The following is a 16,586-nucleotide window of genomic DNA, read 5'->3' as shown; positions in this document are numbered from 1 at the left end:
ATGGTATCTCAATGCTCTAATAGCAATGTTCTTAAGATGGTACAAACTGAAAACGACCAGCTGAGAAGCATACACCTCCAATTCCTTGGCGGATGCAGTGTAAAACACAGATTGGGACTTTATATGAGGCAGTTTGCCTGTATAGCTCAGTGCCTCCATCCCTAATTTCATAAAGTATTTGGGACTTTACATGAGACAAGCAGGTCATGCTATGGTCTCCATCCCTGTATATGAAAAAACTGGGGTCAAATTAGACTGCATCCACCAAAAACGCACGAAAATCGCACGGTGGGACTTTAAATGAAGCACCAGCCTGTAGGCGAGGTGCCTCCATCCCTAGTTGCATAGACAATGTGGGCTATGTGGGACTTTAAATGAGACACCGGCAGGTATGCCCAGCGTCTCCATCCCTGTATCGGAAAAAAACGAATTAAAAAGGATTAAAAGAGGTGCATGGAGCCAGCCAGCCCCCAGTCTGATGTACTCACCCTCCAGTCTGCCACCAACCAAGTAGACCTGTCTCAATATACATAAAGAACAGGGGTTTAGTTGACACGCATTTGCAAACGCATATGTAAGCTGCAGAGCCACGACACGGCACCCTGTTATATCTGCAGTCCCTAACACTTTTAAATGTAAGTTTCTCAACTCTGGGAGCACATGGTTGCTAATGGGTGGATAGGAAGCAGGTGGGAGGGAGCAGCCCAAACTTCCCCCACCCACTTCTGTCCACGACTGGTATGGTATCTCAATGCTCTAATAGCAATGTTCTTAAGATGGTACAAACTGAGAACGACCAGCTGAGAAGCTTCTTTTCTTTTTCACCACTTTTCTCTTCTCTGTCTTCTAGTCTTACCCCTTTTCTGTTCTCTTCTTCTTTCTATTTTTTCCCCCTTTTTTTTTTCTATTTTTATTTTTTTACTTTTCCCTTCTGGTTAATTACAGCCAGAGGCTTATGTGTAGAGGTTGCTATTGTTCTCTGGTCACATATTTGGGGTTGAACTTTTCTCTCCCTCCATATTTTCTACGTGGATATATTCTAAAATGTATTTTTCTTTGGTTTTGGAGAGACTTCTCGGACTTTACCTCATATGCAAGCATAGGTCAATCTCAGGTACTATCCTATATTGACTATGTGATGATTTCTGGAATATTTTTTGTTCAGCATACCCTCTAGGTTCTTTTTTTTTCACTGAGACCTACATGATATGTTAATATTTCCTAAACCGTAAAGGCACAGAGATATTCTTATCTAGCTTTCTTTAATCTTTGTTTGAAGCTACAAGATGTACTATGTATGAGGCCTAATTGTAATATGTATGTAACTTTCTCCAAATTGTCGTTAGCCACTAGCCTTGGCACTTGTTTACTACTTTGATGAGTTTTTCTTTACTCTGAAATTCTGAAACAGTTGGGAAATATGCTGCTGCCTACAGGATGTTTGGACAATGGCAAACAGAAAAAAACCTGCTCCTGTTTACCCCTGCCTCCAACTGTCATTCTGTATTTTGCTGGCATCCCCTAAGGTTGGATGCCTTTCTCTCGGCTCTGCTGACAGTCTAATTATATTTTTGCTGTCCTTTTTTGCTAATTGTTTTTTTTTACATTTCCGTTTTCCTCAGTCAAAATACTTGATACACCATATATATTTTTGTTCTTCAGTGACTGCAATCAGTTGTTTCTGACCCTACTTTCAGTATCAAACTGGGTTTGCAGCCTCTGTTGTTGTTTTTGATTCAGAATCCTAACCCTCAGAAGAGGCTACTTTTGGGTCACTGCAGTCTCCTTTAATGGACATAGATATATAAGGAGTTGTTTAAGTCCTTATTGATGCAGTACATGTCATGTGGAGGATTAGGCTCTTGTGGCTTTAAAGACTTCCACTATACCGGTTGTTTAAGGACTTCTTCTTTGTGGGCTGAAAACACCCTGAAAGGTCCTGATTTCCATCTGAGATTAGATCAGAGCTTTTCTCTTTTAAGAATGGATACACTTGTTGACCTTCATGCTTCTTGCTTTCCTTGGTAGCTGGGAGCCTGGACTTGAGGCAATATGTGCAGGTAATCCCTATGTATCCAATCTTCCCTGATATGCACCTCCAATCTCTTAGGGCCTTTGAACTGCCCTCATGTCCAGGAATTGATTCTTGTTCCCCAGAGCAGTTGATGTCCACTTCTTCAGGGAATGTGCTGCAAGTAGATCCCCTGACCTGAACTCTGTTGAACATCACCTTGGTTATGTAAGGTCTTCACCTATAGGAAGGTTCTACACTGGATGACATAGAGGATGTTAATATCAACCGCATGGTTCCCTTTCGAGGCACTGTTTTTGCCTTCTGAGCCTCTAACTCCTTCAGTCTCCTTTCTAGAGACAAAGATTTTTTCACTTGGGAGTGATTTTTATCTTGCAGGGCAGAATGAAACCAGCACTGGAGGTCATTGTGGTTACTTAAATAGTCAGCAGACAGCACACACTGCTATTGCAGCCCATTCCCATGGGGATTAAGGGGTCTAAAAGGTATTTGTGTGTTTAGATTATTTTAAGTCAGGCCCTCCTTCTGTTGCTGATTCTATGAGCAGTTCTTCAAAATATTTGTGCTTTTTCAGGTGATCATTCTTAACTATCTGCCTAAGATTCATTCTCCTCATTCCATGGCTGTGGAGGCTTGACTGGATTGTGGCAAGTTGGAGGACCTGTTTCAGGTACACAGGCTCTGCAGGGGGTTTCCCTGTCAAGTTCCAGTGACACTGCTGAGTGTCCTTGTGGACAGGTCTGCTGTTTTCTAGTGTTGCTGCTCCAGTATGAGATGTCTGTCTCCCCACTCCTGTCTGTTTTTGTGGCGGGTACTTCTTGCACCCTTTTTTCTCTATTGTCATTCTCTATGACTTAGGGGTTGTCTCCAACTTCTTAGGTCCTTGACCATCCTGTGAGGGTATTATGCTAGATAGTTCTCTATCTTCATTTTCTAATGAGACATTCCTAATCCTTCTTGGAAGCTTCCTTCCCCGATAACAAGGGTCTACAGGTTTATGGCTTGGATCTTCTGTCATCCAAAGACCAGCTGGTCATGCCTTAAGGGCCTATTTTCCAGTTTTCCCTTGGGGATCTGTTTGGAGGCTGGAAAACCTTCCATTGTTCCCTTTGCTGGCCATTTGTGTTGTCAGTCTGTTTCCGTTTGGACATTTATTACGCCGCTGGTTTTTGTTTGCATGTCTCTCAGCTTCTGCTGGTGCTTTGCAGTCTTTCAAGAAAGTAATTTTGCTTTTGTGGGGATTCTTATCCTGGCATTGAGTTGATCCTCTGTGACTCCTCTGGAACTTCGCATTTTTTGGTTCAGTTTTGGGCATTGGTGCCTCTGGTTGTTGCTGGTGGCCTCTGATTCTATCTTTGAACCATCAGAGGCTTTTGCCCACCCCTCAGTTGAACTGCTGTTGGATGTCCCAACTAAAAAAGTCAAAAGTCTCACTGAGTTCCTCAGTGGATGATAAAAAAAAAAAAAAAAGATTTTTGTATCTGCCAATCTTTGGAGGGCACAGGTACCTTTTTGTGTTTCTTGGTCTTACGTATTGCTTGCTCACAAAACTTAAGCATGATGATTAGAGACTACATATTTTTGTATTCTTTATACCACAGTCCAAACCTTCTGTAGGCAGCATTTGGATTAAAAAAAAAAAAAAAGATTTATGGTAAGTACAGGAAAGCTCAATTCGCTAAGCAGTACCAGTTATTTGCCATAATCATCATTATTTTAAGCAATAGAATTGTTACAGCTTAGTGGATTGAAGCTAAAGTTTGCATTTCCATTAACAGTTCATGGATGAGTGCTGTACCAAGTCATTAACTTGCAGCTGTAAAGCTGATCACAGTATCTGCTCATTTTTTCCTCCTGTTAGTTCACAGTAATTCCAGCTTGAATTAACCTAAAAATTGCTTTTGGTACAGAATCTTCTGTTAGGATATCTTAATTTTATGTCAGTGAATTTTCACATTGGTAGACTTTTTCAATTTTGTGTTTGCTTTAGTTATATTTGAGGTTAGATTAGGTTATAAAAATATTATTGAAAGTATGTTTTAGGAATTCTTGAAGTATATCATGAGTAAGTAAAAAGAACATTAAAAAACAAAAAGTTCTAATAAAACTATTTTTAAAAGAACATAGTATCCTCTTATAACATCAAATAAAAAAAGTATAACATTCTGGAAACACAAGGTTAGTTCAAGTGTATATATGTATTTTTTTTAGTTTTTCTATGTCACTGCTGGGGAGATTCACCTTCTTATTTTGTCCTCCTTGGATCTGTCCTGTTAATAATGCTTGGGTTATCTCAAAGAGTTTAATGTGGTTGTAAACCCCATGAAATCTGACCTGGGCACATCTATCTGTAGTGTTTACTTATCTCTCCCTCTGAGTGCCGTGTCTTTCTTGGGAAAGAATTTGGCTGCACACCTCCATCGGTCCAAAAGATTTATTGAAACCTGTAAAAAAAAAAAAAAAAAAAAAGGCCACCCTGACAAGGACACAGAGCCTAGAAAGGTTGAGGCATTTCTCACTGACAACATGCTTTTTCAAAACCTTTCTATGGTCTGTGTCCTTGTCCGGGTTGCAGTTTTATACATGTTTCAATAAATCTATTGGACCGGTGGAGGTGTGCAGGCAATTTATTTCCCAAGTTGTATACACAGATGCGAGCCGGGGCTAGCACCCAGTCCCACCTGTCCTCAGGATTACACCTCTCACCTGGAGCAGCGAATTGGCCTCTCTGTTTTTCCTGCCTTGTCTTTCTGCTGCTCCGTTCCTCTGTTATCAACTTGATAAGTTCTCTGACACACAAGATAACAGCAACTGAAAATTTTTGTCGAGCGTGTGATTAGAGATATATAAGCAGAGAGCTTGTCTATTCACAGTACAGCTCTGCATGTTCCTTTGTTCCTCTGCCTGTGTGGAAAGGGGGGTATGTGCCTTTCTTCCAATCAGCTCACATACAGTGTATGCCTAGACTCCACACCCACTGCTGAAAGAGGAAACAAGATTTGTAACACAATCTGCACTTTCTAAAGAATGTAGAAAGGGAAAGACAGCAAATATACTTGTAAAACTTATGTGGGGATGTTTTTTTTCATCTCTGTGTATCATCTAAGGCTGTTCACTTCAGTGGGTATAGAAGAGGGTTTATAGCCACTTTAATGACCTCTTCCAGTTCTTTTCTTGGGATACATATGTTGTAAGGGAAGAAAATAATTCTATACTTTAGCAAAAGGCTACTGTGCTGGGCTGATACAATTTCTTGCAATTTCAGTCTAGGAAAGGCACTTTGTTGTTAGTCCACAGCAGGAAATTATGGTCCGAGTACATTTCTGGCAGAATAAGATCTATTTTTCTGTACTTGCAGGATCTTTAAAGGGCTAAAACATGGGAAATTTTCTTCCACTGGTGTACACTGGGAGATGTGTTTTGTGTTCTTGCATGCTTTATTCCTTTTCGGAGGGTTCATGTTTCTTTAAATAAACAAGTTTCTGTTTGAACTCACATGCAGTGTACACCGCCTTTCATAACTAGGTTCCGTTTCCATCAAAGATCTCTTTTAAAATCAGTCATTCATGTTACATATTATGTTACAGTCATGTCATGATGCAGGAGTTCCTTTACTATTCTTCAGCTATCATTGATTGCGTTGGAGCTCTCGTGAGAGATAACGTTTTAAAGTTATTTTTATCTTTCTGACGCTTGTATTGCTCTTTGCTTTTCAGGGCGTAGACCAATGTATTATCCCGTAATTCTCTGAAAATTGCACACTATACAGGATTGAGTTAATATTGCCTGTTCTGTATTTTGCATTTTGGAATTTCTTCAAGTGCATTGGGATTATGGACTTGCCTAAGGCACAGCTACAGCCAAAAAATCTTTTTGGGTTTTTAGACAAAGTTGAGAAAAGTTAGAACGTCTATCAGGCTTTAATGAGGTTTAGCTTTTTTGAGAGGATTTCTTTGTAGTCATTAAGGGCCCATGTTCATCTATGCCTTGCAATAATGGGTTTTTTAATGAAATACATGGCAAAAAACGTACTTGCATGCGGTGTGTTTCTTATATAGATTGAAAGAATGAGTGTGGTTTATCAACAGTTTACAGCCAATGTGTTTTGGGGGCCATGCACAGATCCCCCCTGCATTATAAGGGGAACGTTTTTTTTTTTTAGTAGTTTTCTTAGTTACACAAATATTAAGGCACCGTAATGCAGAACAAAGATGTGAATTGTCACTTAGACTAATGAAAGGTTATAAATTGTTATATATATATATATATATATATTTACTTTGCTCTCTGTGTTCCTGCAGTGAGATTCTTTTTTAATTTCCCGTGAGGTCACCGAGACAGGAGGCAAGATGAAATTATCATCATTCCGTATTCTATCTAAAACCAACAAATATATTTTTGCTGTGTATGGTGTTTGTCTGATAATAATCTTTCTTACACTTTTAATACAGGTGCATCAAGCACAAACATTGCTCATCCAGTGCCACAGAACATACCTGTTGTAGATCCATCACTGTATAATACACCAGCACAAGGTAAGGTTAAAATAAAGCATGTAATATAAAACCTTGGTTTACATGGTATTATTATTGCATTAACTTCAGCTTTCTTTCATCCCTAGTTTATCACAGAGTTAGGAGAGTATGAAGTGAATTGTGTTCAAAACTCCTGCATAGATATTAGATAATAAAAATACATATGGCACGGTAAAATCCGCTTCCCAACCTTATATAAAAGTATAAATATGAAAAGTGAGGAAGAAGAGTGCAATGAGGACGATTCTGATTTTAATACGAGTAGTACAATCTTGTTGCAAATAAAGAATAGACAAATGTGTTATTTTTTATGGCAAAAATAAATGTTTGCAGACATCGAGGGTCTGGTGTTGTGTTGTAAGCACTAGATTCACAGTTATAGTGTAAATTAAATATTGGAAAACAATAAAATTGGAGATATGAAAATGTGGCAGACATACAGTACATATCTGAAAGCCAAGCTTGGACCAAACCAAATCAGTAAACACAATCTATTGAACTACCATAGTAGTAGTAGCCGTGACTGCTATGGGGTCCGTACCTTGGAGGGGGGCCCAGGGTTGAGGAGTTGTGGGAGCCTCTCTAGTTAAATCATTTCCACTTCAGACCTCCATCAACATGGGCTCACAGATGCAGTGATGCCTATTGCTGTTGTCATTTGTAAACAAACAGTGGTCACTGCGTCTGTGGGTCCATGCTGACGAAGGTTGAATGAGGAATGATTTTAAAACCTCAATTTTTGGCTGTCTGTAAGGAACACAGCTTTGTATGTAAGAATTCCCATCCTCCTTGTCGACATCTTCAGCACATTAAAATACTGCTGCTGGGATCTTTTTACCTGGGCTTGTTATGTATACTGCTGTTGCATCTTGCTCCTCTACATTTCATAGTGGTGCTGTAAAGGAGAGGAAGAGGACTGTGAGATGAGCTCTGCTACTGTTCTGCATTACATGATGGTCCAGCATGCCTCGAGAGCAGAGAGTCAAAGAACCAGGTTGTCCCCTCCCTCCTGGAGATTTTTAATTGCATGGAACACCACTGATGTAACTATAGCCAAAGCACCCAACGTTACTCCCATTGAGCCCATGGGTGGAAGGGAGGGCCCACTATGGAGGTTTTTGAGACACTTTAAAGCTGAACCATGGGTTTACCATGGGTTTAGTCCAATGAGGTGCATGCCACTTCGTGATCCTATGTCTTTAATTTACAGTTTAAATCTTTACTGAGTGGCAGTGGCATAGCTATCACTATACTGTCGCTTTGATGCTGGACCTTCTGGTCTCCGCTTCAACAGAGTTGCCACCAGGCACTGTACCCTTCCCTTCCTTCTTCTCCCCTGCCCCTGTCCAATCACAAAGTACTTTGTATTATGTGAACCCATTTATAAAATACAAAGCCTTCTGTGAATAAACAACGAAGGGGTGGGTGGATATGCTGCTGTATGAAAAGACTGTGTTTCTCCTGTCAGAGCACTGGGAGTAGACTTGACTCATTGCAAGCCAGCCCATTTTTCAAAGTTACTGAATTCTTGTAGTTTGGATTTAAACAAGGAAAATCTGTGTGCTTATAAAGATAACACATCTGGTTCTGTATCAGTAACACCGATCCTGAGCTACTGTTAGTCCCTGATTAGCCTTGCTGGATTTATTGTCTCTTGAAATTCTTGTCCATCTGGCCAGCACACTGATAAAAAAGCTGTCCATACATGGATCAAGATTCGGCTAGGTTCAGCAGGGACCAGCCAAAATTCAATCTAGGTGATGGGCACTGTGGTTGAATAACCACCCTGTCAGATTTTCGCCTCTCAATCAGTGATGCGGTCCATAGTCTGCCGCGCTGATCTTTATGTTCTGAGGGCAGGGAAGTCTCCCCGCTTTCAGAGTACAAATGCACACATAGCACTTGTCTCGGTGCTGTCGCTGCCAAGCAGCGATGTTGCAAGGCTAGCCCCTCCTAACATCCACCGCTATCTGACAATGGTGGACAAAGGAGTCAGGCTCCTGGGTGACTGCACAAAGGAGAGGAAGCAGTGCAGACACAGAGCACAAAAATCCCACACAGCCCAGCCTCCTTTGAATGCTGCAGAGCATCTGCAGCTGTCTTTTGTATGCATCCCTGTGCTTTCTCTGCTCCATTTGTATAAATAAAAGGCCAAACTCACAACCTCCACAGCTTCTTCATAATTATGAAGCCATGCCTCCTCTGCTACTGTGTAAGGCTCAGTTCACACCTATGCAAGTCGCAGAGATTCCTGCACCCATAGCCACCCACAGTGAAAACACGCTGCTGTTAGAAAACACAAAAACTCGCAGGGTTGCCATATATTCTGAATGGCACCCCCATGCATGTAAAAATGCAGTGCCTTTGTAGGTGCAGGAACTGCAGGCAAACAGCATGGTCAAAATGACCAAGCGATTTCTCTGCGGGCTTCTTTTGGCAACTTTTTCTGCGAGAAATGCAGGCACAGCAGCCCAGTCAAATGAATGGGCTTCCATAACCTAGCACACGCATAAGTGTGAACCAAGCCTAAAGACTGAGCCCATACTCTCCCACACCTGCTAGCTAGTTCAGAGGAGATTAGTAAAGTAGTAGTGGGTGGCTCGTGTTGTGTAAATGACAGCAGCTGTCATTGTCGGGGCAGTGCCAGACATTCAGAAAAACACAAGTCGGAAACTGCAAATTCAGTCAACTACTACATTAGTCCATTGTATGTAGACTTGTGTAGTAGCTACCACATTTTTCTCCAGCCCCTGGGCTGAAAAACAAAACACCCTCTCCCCCCCTCCCAGATTTGTACTTGCCTTACTATCACTTATCACCTACAGTAGTAACTAGAGTGTTGTACAAAGGTGTTTTTTTAATTTTTTCAGTTTGGGGCCCATTAACATTTTTGCTGTGAGGCCTTTGATTTCTAGTTCAACCCATAGACATGTAGAAAATAATAGGGTGCGCTAACCAAAAATTAAAAGTGGCAGCATCTAGGATTCCAAACCGTATTGGAATAAGTAATGACGTGAAAAAAATACTACTGCGCTCAGTAATTGTTACAACAGATTAACAATGTGAATGCAAAAAACAAGAAACCATAAAGGTGAATAATAAATTACATGTGCAACAACACAGTTTTGAAAATGATGTCATGCATTATAAATGAATACGGTGTGAATAACTAAGTCCACTGGTGAATTCCTGGAAGTATGGACGCTTCCTAACATAGGTCAGCAGATTCCAACTTCTCATATAACACCCCGTGACTCAAACACTCAAGTGCAATGGCTCCTTACCGACTTCCCACTGTCATGTAGCATATAGAAAAAACTACATCCAATCGCTGGAAAAAGGCACAAGAACGAAAGTGTCATCCCCACACTGTGTATCGCTGCGTGGCAATAAATAAAGTTTGCTTCTTACCAGATGGCTATGACCATGAGCTTGAAACAATATATTCCACAGAGAGACCCCTGGGATGGACACTTCTAGGGCTTGGATAACACTGGCCACACGGATGACCTCACATGGGTTTCTTCACATAAGTGAGTGCTGCGTCCCCCAGAGTGGATGTTCGCAGTGCTGGATGTAACACTGGTCTGGACGCCGTCTTCTACCTGCGTCCTGGGTGCAGGACTTGTCCTGCAGGTGGTTCCCCCGGGAGCTGGGAGCTCAAAGACCAGCTGAGCACTGCTGGTACTTCTGGTCCTCTCCCTTCCTTCTGGAACTGGGGGGGGGGGGGGCAGGTAGAGCGGACGGGGACTCCCAAATCCTGTCCACCACTTAGATAAGCCCCCACCTGTGCAGCTATTTAGAAAAAAAAATTTCTCCGGGCCCCCTGTGTTTGGTGGACAGGTAGAGGACGGCGTCCAGACCAGTGTTACGTCCAGCACTGCGAACATCCACTCTGGGGGATGCAGCACTCACTTATGTGAAGGAGCCCATGTGAGGTCATCCGTGTGACCAGTGTTAGCCAAGCCCTAGAAGTGTCCATCCCAGGGGTCCCTCTGTGGAATATATTGTTTCAAGCTCATGGTCATAGCCATCTGGTAAGAAGCAAACTTTATTTATTGCCACGCGGGACGTGGGGACGACACTTTGGTTCTTGTGCCTTTTTCCAGCGATTGGATGTAGTTTTTTCTATATTCTACATGCCAGTGGGAAGTCGATAAGGAGCCATTGCACTTGAGTGTTTGAGTCACGGGGTGTCATATGAGAAGTTGTAATCTGCTGACCTATGTTAGGAAGCGTTCATACTTCCAGGAATTCACCAGTGAAGATTAATTTGTCACTTCTTGTGGACTTGTTTATTCACACTGTATTTGTTTATAATGCATGACACCAATTTAAACCCATAGACATACCACGGATGAGAATTAGAAAGTCCCTAAGCATTTAAAACATTTTTGTCTTTAAAACTATGTCCACTGAGAAGAATTTTGTTTTGATAACCAATGTCATACATTTTTAAAACTCTCCTATTTAACATGGGTGTGTGCCTGGTAATGGTGTGACTTTCTGAATAATAAATTCACCAGTGGAGAAGCCGGACTAGTGTATCCACTTGCCCAAGAAAAAGGTAGGTGCTTATAATTTGGGTTAATATGGATATTAAATTTGGAGAACTTGGAGGTATGTGGTGACTCTGCATACATGGATGGACGTTATTATAGTTTCTCGTCTTAATGTGCTAATAAAATACTAGTGTGATAGGATTGGAGGATGTATGGAATATTCTGTTTACCTGATGTATAGCAATTTGAAGTGGAAGATATGACACCCTATGACTTGGATTTGCTCCCAACCCATACTATTGAGCTCAACACCATTTCACAGCTTACAGTGATATAAGGCAGCTTTTTTCAACCAGTGTGCCTTAAGGTTTCCTCAGGTGTTTCTTGGCAAAATGCCTAAAAACTGATCACAAATTGCATACAAGCCAGCAGGTGGATGAAGCCTGCCTTTTAGTTACACAAAGTTACATATTTTCCTTATGCACCATTACTACTTTCTAGACACTGGCATCCTAACTAATTACGTCATCAGTTAATAAGGAGTATGTCTGTTGTCATCTCCACTGCGTCCTTGCTTGACCCTCCTGTGCTCCTCTCCCTTAGCACTGGGGTCACATTACCTGACTGGAAAAACATTGTAGTACTAGTCAGTACCGGTGTGCAAAAGTGTATTTGCTTTGGAAGAATACATCACCTCTAACGGTGTCCTATGTGTGGAAGTTGCTACATTATGTAAAGCTATTAGAATATTTTTTTACATTTTAGAATGGTTGCCTCGAGATTGTCCATAATTTTTAAGGGTGCTTTGATATTGTCTATAATTTTTAAGGGTGTCTTGATATTGTCTATAATTTTAAAGGGTGCCTTGACTAAAACAGGTTGAGAAACACTCATAAAAGGTATCTGAGGTTGAAGATTATACTGTCTTAAGGCATCTGAGACTGGAGGCTAAATGAAAGGCAGCTGCTTTGGCTGCTTTGTATACTTATGCCTCGTACACACGCAGCGATTATCGGCCGACCGATCGTCCGACTTTTGTCCAGAGTAGTGTTTTGTTGGTTGGGAATGTGCCTAGACTGCACACAAATTTTCTCGGCCAACAAAAATCTACTTCTGAAGTGATGTCATGTGCTGGTTTACTTTCCGTGTGTTTTTTCTCCTCTGAGCATGCCCAGTCTTGCTCATCAGATTTTTGTCTGCCGAAATCTGTACTGACTAACAGAAAATCGGCCGTTGTGTTGTTGGCCAACAAAAATTTTATAGCCTGCACACAAAATTTTTTTCGGCCGAAAAGTCGGAGTCGGAAGCATCATACTAACAAGCCGAAAAACGGCCGATCGGACGTTGCCCGAAAATTCCCGGCCAATAATCGATGCGTGTGTACGGGGCAATAGTCATTTTACTATTGTCTTTGATACTGCTCTGGGCTTGTTCTCTGGTTGGTTTTCCTCTCGGCGTCCCTGCAATTCAGGAGTCCATGAAGCTGTCTCCCGGCCACCTTTGGATGTTTGCATGAAACTCACCAGTATATGGAATTTTATTCTATGAAGAAATCTGTTGTCCTGAAGAAGTGGCATAAGACTGTGAAACACATTGACTTTTTCTAGTGGTTTCTTGCCATTATACCTTCTGATTTTTATACTGATATGTAATGTTCTTAATTCATGTCTTTGTTAATAATTGTATTTTTTATATTTAAAATATTTATTATGGTCTCTAGTATAATACTGTTGGATCATCCTTAAACACCCTGTTTGTTCATATTGGTTCTATTCCCTTGTTGTGGGCGGGTGACCTGCCAGTATTTAGGCTGGTATAGCATTAAAGGGTTTTTACCCTTTCTCCTCCACACACTTGTATAGTAAACTGCTTATAATAGGTGTTGGATAGGTTGCAGTCTTTGTAGATAAAGGCAAAATAAAAAATTCATATATGATAATTTTTGTGCAAGCAATCTTCTTTCCACACTTCTTAACCATGCAGGTGACACAATTCCCTAATTCAGCAATGCAGGTTTTTTAATCACTTTTTTCCCTTCTGTCATCTCTTGTTAAAATTAATTTGCATTACCATTTTTGTGTCAGTAGGGCCTTGTTCACAATGGCACTGTCAAGACCTTTCTAAAAGCATAAACAGTGGATCCGGAAAGTATTCACAGTGCTTCACTTTTTCCACATTTTGTTATTTTACAGCCTTATTCCAAAATTGATTAAATTCATTATTTTCCTCAAAATTCTACAAACAATACCCCATAATGACAACCTGAAAGAAGTTTGTTTTCAAATCTTTGCAAATTTATTAAAAATAAATCACATGTACATAAGTATTCACAGCCTTTGCCATGACACTCAAAATTGAGCTCAGGTGCATCCTGTTTCCCCTGATCACGCTTGAGATGTTTCTACAACTTAGTTGGAGTCCCCCTGTGGTAAATTCAGTTGTTTAGACATGATTTGGAAAGACACACACACACACCTGTCTATATAAGGTCCCAGAGTTAATAGTGCATGTCAGAGCACAAACCAAGCCATGAAGTCCAAGGCATTGTCTGTAGACCTACGAGACAGCATTGTATCGAGGCACAGATCTGGGGAAGGGTACAGAAAACCTTTTGCAGCATTGAAGGTTCCAATGAGCACAGTGGCCTCTATCATTCGTAAATGTAAGAAGTGTAAAATCACTAGGACTCTTCCTAGAGCGGGCCGCCTGGCCAAACTGAGCGATCACGGGTGAAGGGCCTCGGTCAGGGAGGTCACTGAGAATCCGATGGTCACTCTGACAGAGCTCCAGCCTTTCTCTGTGGAGAGAGGAGAACCTTCCAGAAGAACAGCCATCTCTGCAGCACTCAATCAGGCCTGTATGGTAGAGTGGCCAGACGGAAGCCACTCCTCAGTAAAAGGCACATGACAGCCCACCGGGAGTTTGCCAAAAGGCACCTGAAGGACTCTGACCATGAGAAACAAAATTCTCTGGTCTGATGAATCAAAGATTGAACTCTTTGGCCTGAATGCCAAGCATCATGTCTGGAGGAAACCAGACACCACTCATCACCTGGCCAATACCATCCCTACAGTGAAGCATGGTGGTAGCAACATCATGCTGTGGGGATGTTTTTCAGAGGCAGGAACTGGGAGACTAGTCAGGAGCCCAGAGGGCTCTGGACTTCAGGCTGTGGCAAAGGTTCTACTTCCAACAGGATAACGACCCTAAGCACACAGCCAAGATAATAAAGGAGCAGCTACTGGACAACTCTGTGAATGTCCTTGAGTGGCCCAGCTAGAGCCCAGACTTGACCTTGTTAAACATCTCTGGAGAGATCTGAAAATGGCTGTGCGCCGATGCTCCTCATCCAACCTGATGGAGATTATGAGGTCCTGCAAGAAGAATATGAGAAATTGCCCAAAAATTGGTGTGCCAAGCTTGTTGCATCATACTCAAAAAGACTTGAGGCTGTAATTGGTGCCAAAGGTGCTTCAACAAAGTATTGAGCAAAGGCTGTGAATACTTATGTACATGGGATTTTTTTTTTTTTTAATACATTTGCAAAGATTTCAAACAAACTTCTTTTCTGTTGTCATTATGGGGTATTGTTTGTAGAATTTTGAGGAAAATAATGAATTTAATCCATTTTGGAATATGACTGTAACATAACAAAATGTGGAAAAAGCGAAGCGCTGTGAATATTTTCCGGATGCACTGTAAATGTATGTAACCAGTTTTCAATTGTGCCATTCACAGTGTGCGCTTACCTGTGTTTAGGTGCAGTTAGTTTAGCTGTGTTAAGGGAAAATAGAATTCTGTGCATCAAGGATCCCATTAGATCAATGCTAACAGGTGCTGCTTGAGGCTCCAACAGATTCTCTCTCTAAAATAAACTGCTGATAGTGCAGACGAGGACGAAGCCCATCCCAGCCTAGTGGATACCAATACAAAGAGAGAAGAGTCCTAAGCTGCACATCACTACAAAAACCTGTATGTAAAAAGGGAAAACTGCCCCAGCCCGGGCTCCATCCAGGCCACCCCCCTCCCTCCCCAACGTGTTCCACCCCACCCACGGGACTTAATCATGGGGAGGTGGCCTGGATGAAGCCTGGGCTGAAGCTGTTTCTACTTTTCACATACAGGTTTCTGTAGTGATCTGTAGAAACAAACACAAAAAAAGGGCGCACCAGCCTAGCGCATTATCCTCAGCGGGCTTTTAATAATAGAAGTTAAAATCAAACTACTCACAAACATGCGTGGTAATCAGCACATCAATTCCAAAAAGAGGCTCTGAGGAAGAGGCACGGCCTCAAAACGCGTTAGCCCATCGTCTACATGAGACATTGGACTTTTCCATTTGATGCTGCTTTTTGGAATTGATGTGCTGATTACCACGCATGTTTGTGAGTAGTTTGATTTTAACTTCTATTATTAAAAGCCAGCTGAGGATAATGCGCTAGGCTGGTGCGTCCTTTTTTTGTGTTTGTTTCTACAGTGTTTCGACCTCCCCGGTCGTAGAGGGCAGCAAGGCTTAGCCATATGAGATGCCAAGTGTGGGTTCCAAGATCAAGACAGCCTGAGGATCTGGTTCTGAGCGCAGGAGTATGGTGTTTAGCTTCACCCTCTTTTTTTCTGGATTTTGTAGTGATCTGCAGCATAGGTCTCCTCTCTTTTCATAAGGATCCCTTTAGACGCTCTAAATGCAGCTAAACACATAGTTACATAGTTAGTAAGGTTGAAAAAAGACATCAGTCCATCCAGTTCAACCTATGATGCGTGTGTGTGTTTGCTTTTAACCGTACATTGTATACCCCTGTATGTTGTGGTCTTTAAGGTGTCCATCTACTAGTTTTTTGAAACTATCGATGCTCCCTGCTGATACGACTGCTTGTAGAAGAGAATTCCACATCCTTACTGCTCTTACAGTGAAGAACCCCTTACGCACTTTAAGGTTAAACCGCCTTTCCTCTAGTTTTAGTGAGTGGCCACGTGTCTTATTGTATCTCCTTTCTCTGAATAGTTTGTTCCTTATGCTCGGGTCACCAGTACAGTATTTGTACATTGATATCATATCCCCCCTCAATCGTCTTTTCTCCAGAGAGAAAAGGTTCAGTGCTTGTAGTCTTTCCTCATAGCTGATGTCCTCCATTCCCCTAATTATTTTTGTTGCCCTTCTCTGGACTTTCTCCAATTCCAGCACATCCTTCCTGAGGACCGGTGCCCAGAACTGGACAGCATACTCCAGATGTGGCCGGACCAGAGTCTTGTAGAGCGGGAGAATAATCTCTTTATTTCTGGAGTGAATCCCCTTTTTTATACATCCCAGTATTCTGTTGGCTTTGCTTGCGGCGGCTTGGCATTGCATGCCACTGCCAAGCTTGTTGTCTACCAGTACCCCCATGTCCTTTTCCATCCTAGACTCACCCAGAGGTTCCCCCCCTAGTGAGTAGCTTGCTTTCTGGTTTCTGGCCCCCAAGTGCATTACTTTACATTTTTCAACATTAAACCTCATCTGCCATGTAATTGCCCACCCCG

At 41.8% G+C, this 16,586-nt stretch overlaps 1 protein-coding gene across 1 annotated transcript in view; it reads left to right on the top strand.

Moving 5' to 3' along the window:
* VTA1 (vesicle trafficking 1) overlaps positions 1-16,586 on the top strand; it is a 389,921-nt gene that overhangs the window by 305,954 nt on the left and 67,381 nt on the right. The window contains exon 7 of the mRNA XM_082251499.1: positions 6,484-6,567. Coding sequence (XP_082107625.1) covers positions 6,484-6,567 — 84 coding nt within the window. The remainder of the gene's footprint in view (positions 1-6,483; positions 6,568-16,586) is intronic.

Source organism: Pelophylax lessonae (assembly GCF_965119305.1).
Source record: "Pelophylax lessonae genome assembly, chromosome: 3".
In the NCBI taxonomy this organism is placed as follows: Eukaryota; Metazoa; Chordata; class Amphibia; order Anura; family Ranidae; genus Pelophylax; species Pelophylax lessonae.
The sequence above is the reverse complement of the archived record's forward strand: the minus strand, read 5'-3'. Positions and strand labels throughout refer to the sequence as shown.